Consider the following 11095-nt stretch of genomic DNA (forward strand, 5'->3'; position numbering starts at 1 on the left):
AATTATGAATTCCATTGGATCCCTGTGTTGAGTAAAATTAAGCCACAGGCTCCACTCCTGGTGGTGCCCTTCGGTCAATTACTTTAATTCTCAAAAAAAAAAAATCCATTGGATCCCCTCATGCTGGATCCATCAAATCCAATCACCCTTCGGAAGTGCTAATTAGAGATGCAAAAGGTTCTAATCTGAAACAACTAAATACATGAGGATTTTGATCATAGTCGAATCCAGAACCAAAATTTGCAAAACCTAAGTCCCAAATCCAACTCATTTGCACCACTAGTGCTAATAAACTTGTAGAAATTTTGTGGTATGTTCATTTATTGTGAAATTTTGGAAAAGTGAAAGTAGGAAAGAAAAAGTTATAACTTTTTTAACCATTACAAACAAGAGAATTTTTTTTCTTCTAAAAAGTATGATTTTTAATAGGAAAAATTCTTTCACGTGGAAGGGTGGAGGAATTTTTTCCATCATTTCCTTTTTGTAATAGGGCAACCATTCGCCCACAACACATCTCATTCCATGAGCTAACACAACAAGAGTTTTCTCTATCTTCATCATCCTCCCACCACCACCATTTTATCTCTCTCATTTTTCTCACATTTTCCAGTCCATTTTCTGGTACTATACAAACAAGTGAAAATTTTTCATTTGAAAAAGTTATCATATCAAAATTTCTCACAAGCAAAATTTTCTTTTCCTGTGAAAAATTTTCTTGCTTTCAAACGTGCTCTTAGACAAATAATGTAAAGTAACTTAAACGTGAATTATTGTATTTATTTGAAAAGATGAACCTTAAAATTGCTATTTATCAAAACATAGGCCTTTTTTGTAACATTGATCACTATTTGAAAAATTTCCCTTAGTATATATGCATCTCAAATGCAAAATAGTATATATTTTTTTCATGAGAAATGGAGAAACCAGCCCCAGGATCAAAGACCTAGTGGGTACTTATGGTCGCTGTCTTGGCTGTGTGAACCTGTGGACACTCATGGGAATGGAACCTTCCCCACCCGCCTAGTAGCCAAGACCCCCTCCCACTGTGCCAGGCTGATCTAAGATGGATGTAGGTGTCACACTGAACTAGATAACAAAACTACATCATACTCCTTTTCACAAGAAAAATAGAAGGTTGTGACAGCAGCACTATTATATACTCCTTTTCACAATAAAAACAGAAACGTTTAGGATGTGTGATCAGTCTTAAATAATTCATTCAAGGCGCGCAATGTTTGTATATATCAACGGAGAGCATGTCCTATACAACTACGTTACAGATGACAATGAGAAAATGAGTTTCAAGCTTGAAATTTGCTTCAAACCCAAGACCCAGCTTGATGTGTTTTTATATTTCGTTTCCAAGGCCTAACTCAGCATCAATGTCGTCATCCTGTTCAAAAAGCTTCAGAAATCTTGCCTGATCTTGTTCCCTCTTCCTTTTCTGCCAGTATCTATATATTGCTATGCCCCCAAAGACACACAAACTGGAAGCCAAAACCACCACCAGTACCATCAAAAGTATGCTCCCATGTTTAGCAGTATTGCTGCTTGTTAAATTAGAATCATGGCCACCTGCATTCATAGCAACAAGTACCATAAAAAGTTCAGAACAGAAAGAGAACTCTCATATGCTTTCCTATGCAGTGTTAGGGTGGGCGCACTGTATCAGAAACAAAGAAATTTGTCCTGATTTGCTAGAGTCCAGTGGACTTGCACAAGTCAGTCAAGTAGCTAATTAGACAACAGTGTCACCCAAAAATTCAGGTCTACGAGTAACACCTGTTACACAATTATTCTAGTCCAAATTCCAGTTGTCCATTTAAATATTGGGATATTCATGCCTTCAAAATGTGCATTTTTTATGTTCTTTAAGGATGGTGTCTTTAGATATTGTCAGGGCAATCAATTCAGGTACAACTGTACACGGAAATACCAACCATGTTCAAGAAGGCACTGAGGACACAGAAAGGTGGCATTGAATTCCTTGGCCTTAAAATGAATGTATCTGCCATCAGGGGTCAGGAAGTCATCTGAGCACAGCTCCCACTCATCAAATACATCATCGGACATTATAGTGTTTTTCTCATACAGCCCACACCTCTTGCATTTCTTATCTGGAAGCTCTGTCAGAGGCTGCACAGTAGGTGTTGAAAAGTTAAGACCATAAGCAGAAACTCTTTCACAAGTCAAATAACTACAGAACGATGAAACTTCAATTACTGACAACTGAAAACCGCACATAAAGTTAAAACCTCCCATTAGAAGAATTCTCAAATAAAACTGTTGAATTTAAATGTTCATGTGATCATTTGGTTTAATACCAATGTGAGAAAGAGGAAACAGGAGAGAGAATTGAAAATAAGAAGAGAGAAAGGAGAGAGGGGAAGAGCTTGGAATGCAATTATTATGGTAAGCAAACCGTAAATAGCCTAGGTACTAGTAAACCATTTATTCATCTCTTACTAAGAATGGTGAAGATGCCTCTAGTCACTAAAGAAGAAAATGAGAACATAACGAGTTATAAAGCATCTAAATTACAATGTACTATAAATAAATTATGCATTTCACCACATAAAATGGTTGTTAACTTCTTTATGCTTTGTGCTTAGACCATAGTCACAGATCGGCAATATTTTCAAAATATCGCGATATTATCACTGTAAATTCAGCAAACGACAATATAGGTAAAATATCATGATATTTTGAAAATATTGTGATATTTTGAAAATATCACCAATTTGATAATATCACAATATTATCATGAGAATATTGTGATGTTCTCGTGATATTATCACAATATTATCAATTAGTTTTACAGTTTTTATTTATTTTTTACATTTTAAATATGTTTTTCTTCTTTCTTTTATATTTTTTACTTGTTTATTTTATTATTTATGCATTTTTTGTCTAAACACAATATTTTTTTACTTATTTTTGTTATTTATAATATTTTTTAAGCCCCAAGATTTATCACCAAACCCATAATATCACGAGAAATAGTCGCACCGAGATATAGTCAATACCTATATTTGTGACTATGGCTTAGACAATGCATGGGGAGCCTATAAAAGGTCACTTTTTTATTGCAAATCAAAGCTGTGGAAAGTTCAGTCATGAAACGGACATATATTTATCCATGACCTTTGTAAAACCCATGGTTAGTGGCACTATATTCTGCTTCAATACTTGAGCAATCAACTGCATTTTGATTTTTCTTCACCATAACACAGAGCTGCCTCATACCCAATGTAAATCAATCATCCATTGACCCTATCCTATTGGCATTGTTATAGGTTTCATATTACCATGTGCATAGGTGGAACATAGAATCGATTTTCAGGTTTTCCTTCTTATGTCTTTAGGATTCCACATGCAAGCCAGATGTGAGAGTTTAAGCATGACTGAACTTATTGGCTATATTCATAGGATACCTATGTCTTGAAATTTGATGGTTAGACATATAAGATAGCAAGATTTAATGTAGATTTCCATATGTCTAGTTCACGATTTGGTTTAACAAGAGTCCCATCCACTTTGCATCCTAACAACCATTTACCTTGGGAGATGGAGAACATACTTTGAGAAATCATATTACCCAAGTAGGGTCTAACAACTTAATCCCCATTGCATCCACATGTCAAAGGAAAAAAAAGTGTGCCTTTTTAATTCAAAACGTGGTTCAGGACCTTTTTTCAACCTTTGACTCTGTAATCTATTATATTTTGTCACTTGTCACAAATCTGCAGCTGAAATAGTTACCGAGTCCTTGTCTCCTTGCCACACAAATAAAATGTACTCACACCCCTCTAATATCCAGACCTTAAAGCAGCATCAAACAAATCTTTGCAGATTAATCTGATCCATGCATAGCCCTCTTTAACTTGCAAACCTTGTTTCCTTACCTTCTTGGATTGGAATTACAGTGGAGGAAACAACCATCATGGCAAGCATTCTTGACAATTAGTTAAGACCAGAGTTACCGGAAGCACCTAGGTAAAAGGGGAAGCGTGCTTCCCTTCCCATCACGCTTCCCCCATTTTTTCCAATTTTTTGTATTTTGTATTTTTTGTTTTTATTTTTTTTGCTTCCCCCTCGCTTCTGAAACGCTTCCTAGGTCGCTTCCGAGACGCTTCCCGATTCGCTCCTAAGTGGTCCCACGCTTCCCGCTTCCTAAAATTTTGAAAGTGCCTCACTTCCTGCTCCCGCTTCCCGTATTGCTTCCCGCTCTCGCTTCCTCAACTGACAACCATGGTTAAGACAAGGAATTGGAGAAGAAAATGACCTAAGTAGAGTTCATTTAGTAATTGGAGAAAATGCTTTTTGATAATCCATAGACGATCATTTGTCTTACCTCTCTCACTACAAATTCTGCTCTATTGCATTTCCACCATTTTTTCATAAGGACAAATGGATGGTTACCAAGCCTCACAATTCTCTTTTGTGTCCATCTCTTATCATCGTGAGATTCATCAATATCAATTAGAACTGGCAACAAAATCTCTGCGCGACTTCAGCATACGATTAAGGGTCAACAAACGAAATGGGTACTGTTTGCAAAGCCTTTTCCCAAAACAGTAAAGAGATGAGTCAGTATCTTGGTCCTGGGAGACTGGAACTCGAGTACAGCCTTAAATATCTAAAGCAGGATAATCTTCTGAAGTTTTCATAGGAGAATTGAGCATTGCAACTCTTCTATAAATCAATCTCCCTTATTATGTCCATTTGTAGCTTTTGGTTCGGATTTTTATCCTCCTATGTAATATAGTGATAGAATTGAGCATTGCAACTCTTCTACAAATCTATTAACCCTCTGACATGTCCAATTGTAGCTTTTGGTTCTGATTTTTATCCTCTTATGTGACATAGTTTTCATCTTCCATCACTGACCCTGCATGAAGACAGAAAGAGGCCTCTATGACAAATGCTCACTCACTCTCAGAAAATAAGACCTTATCCTTAGGGTGAAAAAGAAAAATAAGAAGGGAATCAAGGATGAAAACTATGAATGCACATCATTTTGTAGAGATGGGATCATATCACCTGTATCATTTTTGTGAAAGGAAACTATCGTATGAATAGACTTCTCACCGAATTGGGTACAACTAATATTTGGTACAATCTCCATTATTTAGTTTGGTGCCGGAGATGTGAAAAGTAATATAACAAATTTCCATGGGATTCTTTCCTCATGTTACCTGCATTAGATTCCTCCCTACGTTCCTGCTTGTGCACAATCAGGACTACCATATCAACTTCACTAATCTCTTTTGACACAACTGTTCACATATAGCGGAAACAACAAAATATTAAGCAGCATTTTGTGACTATTATGCTTCTCAGTACAATTCTTACACTTAGCATGAAAAAGAAAAAAAATACACAAAACAAGAGACATAATAATATTATAAAGCACCCAAACCGTGACCTACCATTTAAATAAACAGGTCAGAAATTTTACCTCACAATGGCTCATCACTTTGGCATCCATAAGTTGGAAGTACCATAGTTCATTGAATCATAGTAGTTGTTTTGCACACCCATCAAATAAGTACAGCAAAACAAGGCAGCAATAATTATTGTACAAGGAAAAAATGACCCAAAATCTAAAATCCAAAAATTCCTGCACCAATAACATGAAAAACAAACATTTGTTTCAAAATTCTAAACAGAAGAGTAGTTGTGACTTCCATTCATGAAACTTCCTTACAAACATCGGAGACATGGATAGCTCTCATATAGGTGAAATAGTTGGATTTGTACATGCCATAAAAGCATCAGCAAATGGTGGTTTTCAAGAAGGTTTAGTAATAGATGGATTGCAGATTGCTGGAAGCAGGTCATCCACATAGTAATATGGAGGCGATTCATTCAAATTTGGATGCCGTTGTGAGCACAGCCAAGCAGGTAGTGTGGTATGCCTGTGTAGAAAATCTGTGGAAGCTTCACTACAATGAGGAGTGGAAGCTGTTTAAAATCTGGGTGCATACTGGTTTATTTGCTTCTCTCTCTCAGCAGCCAGGTGTCCAACAAGTGCACATTCAAATTGCTCAAAGTAAAGTGGGCAATCAGCGCAGGGTGGTGTTCAGTCTTCAGAACGAAAATAGTGAGTTCCTAAAAATTGGGGTAAGGAAGATTTCATGAGACATTATTTGTGGAAAATGCAGTTCTAAGGAGATATATCTGTAGTAGTGGGTGGATTATTTTTGTGGCCTTTACGGGAGATGGAAGAGAAGACTTGGCAGAACAAGTCGGCCAACTGGGATGTCTGGTTGGAGAGCGATACACGTCCTGTGAATGGCTAATTTTTTTGGGTGTTTTGTTTGCTTTCTTTTGATGACTGTATAGAATGATTCTTCTTGTGTACTGTTGTATATAGTGTCCAAATAAAGGAAAGGGGTCTTTCCCCCAGTGTTTTCATCGAAAAAACAAACAAACATCATCGGTAAGTGACATGAATTAACATGCTCTTTGATTAATCTTTTCCCTAAACCTCTTGAAAGAGTAGAAATCATTGCCACTTCAGAAACAACCATGACAATCAAATTTCTTTCGTGTATCATAAGAACAATTGTATCAAATTCCAAATCAACACTCACGATATTGACTTAGGACCCCTTTGTTTCACAGGAAAAAAGAGGTTCTTTAAGATTTCTATGCACAAAGAACAGAAAAGAAAAAGAAGGCACTTCTTGCAAACCTGCCAAGATTCTTCACCTTTGAAAGCATATAAGTAGTGAGACTTTTTCACATCAGGCAAAACCGTCCTGTTCTTTCCTTTACATTGAAAATAAACAGTTGGTTCTTTAAGCCATTCATGAGTTGTAAAAATCTCAATTGATTTCAACGTAACAACTCCAGCCGAAAGAATTCCTGTGAAATAAAACCAACAAAACTCAGAAAAATCTCCCACAACTCACATGATACCACACTAAGTCCCGCCTCACCCAGAGTCCAAGCTCAAGCTCCCCACACTGTTCCAATTGAACTTGAGACTGTCGTCGAATCGGGCTTGTCAAACTCATTTTTGAATTCAACAAGCTTTAACTCGCATCGAACGACAGCCCTAGGGACAAGAAGCAGCAGAATTTTAATTCCTGCCAATCACAACATAAGTTTCTCACAAAAAAATCAAATCGAGTTCAGACATTCACATATCTCTAACAATTACACATTTTATCCATCGACCACGTAGAGGAACAGAGCTCGCCCATGCTTGATACTGTTCACACATGCCAAACAGCAAAATCCCCAAGAGTAAATAACAACAACACCGCACGCTAACCTCAAACTGACCTGTCCCTTCATTCCAAATCATGACATAGATTCCCAATTTTCCTGCCCAAATATCCCTAACCTTAACCATATTACCATTTAAATTAACACAATGCAAAAAAAGGACAAATTCCTATGTCCTAATCAATAAAATCTTTGGAATATGCATCAATTAATAAAATTAGACTAAAAAAAGCCTAATATCAACAAAATGGGGGACAACAATTCCTTTTCCTTTCCCGTTTTCCGTTCGTTTGGATCATGAACGAAACCGGATCAAGAAAGAAAAGAAGAATTACGGAACGAACGGAAGGAGAAAAGGAAAACGGCGTTTGGGTAAGCAGACGTCTCAAGGGCAATTATTTACACGAGAGAGAGAGAGAGAGAGAGAGAGAGAGAGAGAGAGAGAGAGAGAACAAACGCCAACAAAAGGGAGAAGAGGGTTTACCTGAAGGGAGCATGAGGAGGGTGCAACAGAGGAGCGTCCATGGAACCGGAATTCCGATTCGGTAAAAAGATACGCCCTTCATGGAATCATGAGGCCGAGTCGGAGCTGGCACAGAGAGAGAGAGAGAGATCCTTCCCCTTGTGATGCTTTCTCCCCAACCGTGTGGTTGGTGGCAAAAGACCCGATGCCCCCCTCAACTTTTATTATAAATGACGAAGACGTTGAATCAATGTACATGTTCGGTTCAGAAATGAAACCCGGTCGACCAAAGTAGTCGGGTCAGTTTTGATATTACATGTCAGAAACCGGTCCTTGATAGAGCTTAGGGCTGTCAATGGGTCGGGTATCCTTCCCATCAGGGTGTACCCGAACCCACCCAATTAACAATTCGTCGGGTTGGAGTTTCGCGGGGTCACAAATACAAAATCCTAAACCTAAACTCGGATCCGTATAATTTCAAAAGTCTACTATTACTAAAATTACGTGTACAACACTCAACTCGGTATCTGATAAAAAAGCAAAGCAGGTTATATGTTCCCCCCCGAACAGGGCAGTTAGCTACATCTCATGCTCGGGGGTCCCAAAGAGCACCACGTATGTAAGCGTGTCTCGTATCCCCATGTTTGTCAGCATTAATTAGCGTTGGAGTTTAATGCGATTGCAAAGACTTAAGTACCCTCTCCTCCATTGGTGCAAAAAAAAATGACGATTCTTGAAAAGGAGTGGTTGTAAAGACTTAAGTGCCCCGAAGATGATTATTTAAGACTCAGTCTCTGCACTGCAGGATTATCTGAGAAAGAAATCTCCCCTGGAGGAGGCCATGAACATCAACCCTCTCACACTCTCTCTCCCTTCTATTTCTGCTTCTACGCACATCCAATAGAAGATCTTACATTGCTCCATCAAGCACCGGCTGACCTGCACATTGACTGTTGTGGAGCCTGATTCAGAGTTTTTACCCTTACAGGAGGAGGGTTTGGGGGTTCATCCCAGCGTGGGTAGTATCATTCAACTAAATGAGTTGTAGATCCTGATTCAGAGTTTTTACCCTTATAGGAGAGGGGTCTGGGGGCTCCTCCCAACGTGGGTAGCATCATTCAACTTGAAGAGTTATGGAGTCGGATTCAAAGTTTTTACCCTTACAGAAAAGAGGGGGTCTGAGGGCTCCTCCCAGCGTGGGTAGCATCATTCAACTTGATGAGTTATGAAGTCTGATTCACAGTTTTTACCCTTATAGGATGAGGGTTTGGGAGCTCCTCCCAATGTGGATAACATCGTTCAACTTGATTTGTTGTGGAGCCTGATTCAGAGTTTTTGCCCTTACAGGAGAAGGGTTTGGAAGCTCCTCCCGATGGTCATCCGATGAAACAAACCTGAGCCATCAAAAATGTCTGTTTGAACTTTTCATCGTCATCTTCTTCTTCTTCCTTCTTCGTAAAACACTGTAAAACTCTCTCTCTCTTTAGAGAAGAAATCAAGGGAGGCAAAGAGTTCCCCCTGGAGAAGACCATGAACATCAACCATCTCACTCTCTCTCCCTTCTCTCTCTACTTCTGTGCACATCCAACAAACGATCCAACATTTCTCCATCAAACACCGACTGACCTGCACACTAACTATAGCATCGTTCAACTTGATGAGTTGTGGAGCCTGATTTAGAGTTTTTGCCCTTACAGGAGGGGGGTTTGGGGGCTCCTCCCAGCGTGGGTAGCATCATTCAACTTGAAGAGTTGTGGAGTCTGATTCAAAGTTTTTACCCATTCATATTTTAAGGCATTAGATCTCATGTTTGAACATCCACGCATGTGCAGTTTGCTTTCATCATGTTCAGTTGCTTTCTAGATTATACTTTGAATTCTGGTGCATTTTAGATCTATCAATTTGTATGTAACCAGAGCTCATTTTAATCTGATTTTTTTACTGCAACTTAATGCATATGTCTTCATGCTCTCCACCAAAAATCAAACCATTCTGAGTTTGTTTGACCCACTTTAAAAATCGAGATTCAAAACCTGTTATTTTGCACCGTCAGGATTTTAGCAGAATCAGGACCAACTTGCGGGAGTGATTTCTCCCTAACCAGAGATGATCTTTCCGATCCGTAAAAAGGGTTGTTTTATAAATTTAATATAGTTTGTTCATACCAAATTTCAGTAATTTTTATGGGGTTTTCATACCAGTTTTGGGTCGAAAACCATAACCCTGTCACCCTGTGTCATTTTAACGGGTCAGATTTTGATCCATTTTTTTTGAATTTTATTTCCCTAATGGGAGATCATTTTTCAATTCTGTAAAACGGGTTCTCTTCGTTTATGTGTCTAGTTCATCCCTGTAAATTTTCAGATTTTTTCATGGTCAATTACTATTTTATTTTGATTAAATACCAGGACCTTGTATCCAGATTTTATAAATGTTCTGATTTTGGCCCCCATATCATGACTGTTGTAGCACTTATTCAACAAATCGTTATTTGATTGACAATATTATTCAGCAAATTATTGTTATGATTTTTTTGGGTCTCTAATGAGTCACTACTATGATTTGTAGTATTTTTGGGTCTCCAACGAGCCTTACAATGATTTATAGTGTTGTTCGGTCTTTTAACTATGATTTATAGTGCTTTGGGGTCTCCAACGAGCCCCACAGCGATTTATAGTGTTTTCGGTCTTTTAACTATGATTTATAGTGTGCTCGGGTCTCTAACAAGACCCAGATCGATTTATAGTGTTGCTGGATCTCGCTATAGCGATTTGTAGTGTTTCTTGCTAAACACTACAGCGATTTCTGATATAAATCGCTATCCGAATCAGGACCAACTTGTCAGGGCCATATCTCCCTAACCAAAGATCGGATTTCAAATCCGTAAAAAGTGGTGTCTTAGTTATGAAGTCTAGTTTATTCTTGTAAATTTTCAGTGAGTTTTATGGTCATTTGATACCCCATTTAGATCTAAAACTAGACCCCTATCAGTCTGCCTTATTTGAGTGAGATAGGTTTTTATTTCATTTTGTAAGAGTCATATCTCCCCAACGAAAGATCATTTTCCAAATCCGTAAAAAGGGTTTTTTTCCTCTATGTGTTTAGTTTATATCTGAAAAGTTTTATAACTTTTTATGCTCATTTGATATTTCAAATCTGTTAAAAATTGAGAAGGGTTATAATTAACTTCCATCCACTCACTTAAAACGGAATAATAACATGTCTCGGTTTTTAATAGGTTTGAAATACAAATGAGAATAAAAAGTTATAAAACTTTCCAGATATAAACTAGACACATAGAGTAAAAAAACCCTTTTTACGGATTTGGAAAATGATCTTCCGTTGGGGAGATATGACTCTTACAAAATGAAATAAAAACCTATGTTACTCAAA

The 11095-nt window shown here is 37.8% G+C and overlaps 1 protein-coding gene across 1 annotated transcript; it reads right to left on the reverse strand.

Annotated features, from left to right (window-relative positions):
* Window positions 1–1136: 1136 nt before the first annotated feature.
* On the reverse strand, window positions 1137–7879 carry LOC149821211 (uncharacterized). Its single transcript, XM_089982447.1, has 4 exons — window positions 7724–7879; window positions 6701–6873; window positions 1941–2136; window positions 1137–1575 (listed from the first exon to the last, which is right to left on the reverse strand). The coding sequence occupies exons 1-4, from the start codon at window positions 7803–7805 to the stop codon at window positions 1349–1351; spliced, it is 678 nt and encodes a 225-aa protein (XP_089838573.1). The 5' UTR covers window positions 7806–7879; the 3' UTR covers window positions 1137–1348.
* Window positions 7880–11095: the final 3216 nt, after the last annotated feature.

Source organism: Nuphar pumila, chromosome 12 (assembly GCF_984573655.1).
Source record: "Nuphar pumila chromosome 12, dmNupPumi1.hap1.1, whole genome shotgun sequence".
Taxonomy (NCBI): Eukaryota; Viridiplantae; Streptophyta; class Magnoliopsida; order Nymphaeales; family Nymphaeaceae; genus Nuphar; species Nuphar pumila.

Coding starts and splice junctions, on each gene's coding strand:
- LOC149821211 (XM_089982447.1), bottom strand. CDS start 7,805: ATGAAGGGCGTATCTTTTTACCGAATCGGAATTCCGGTTCCATGGACG. Junction 6,874..7,723: donor CCTCCTCATGCTCCCTTCAG/GTAAACCCTCTT, acceptor TTTATTTCACAG/GAATTCTTTCGGCTGGAGTT. Junction 2,137..6,700: donor AAGGTGAAGAATCTTGGCAG/GTTTGCAAGAAG, acceptor CCTACTGTGCAG/CCTCTGACAGAGCTTCCAGA.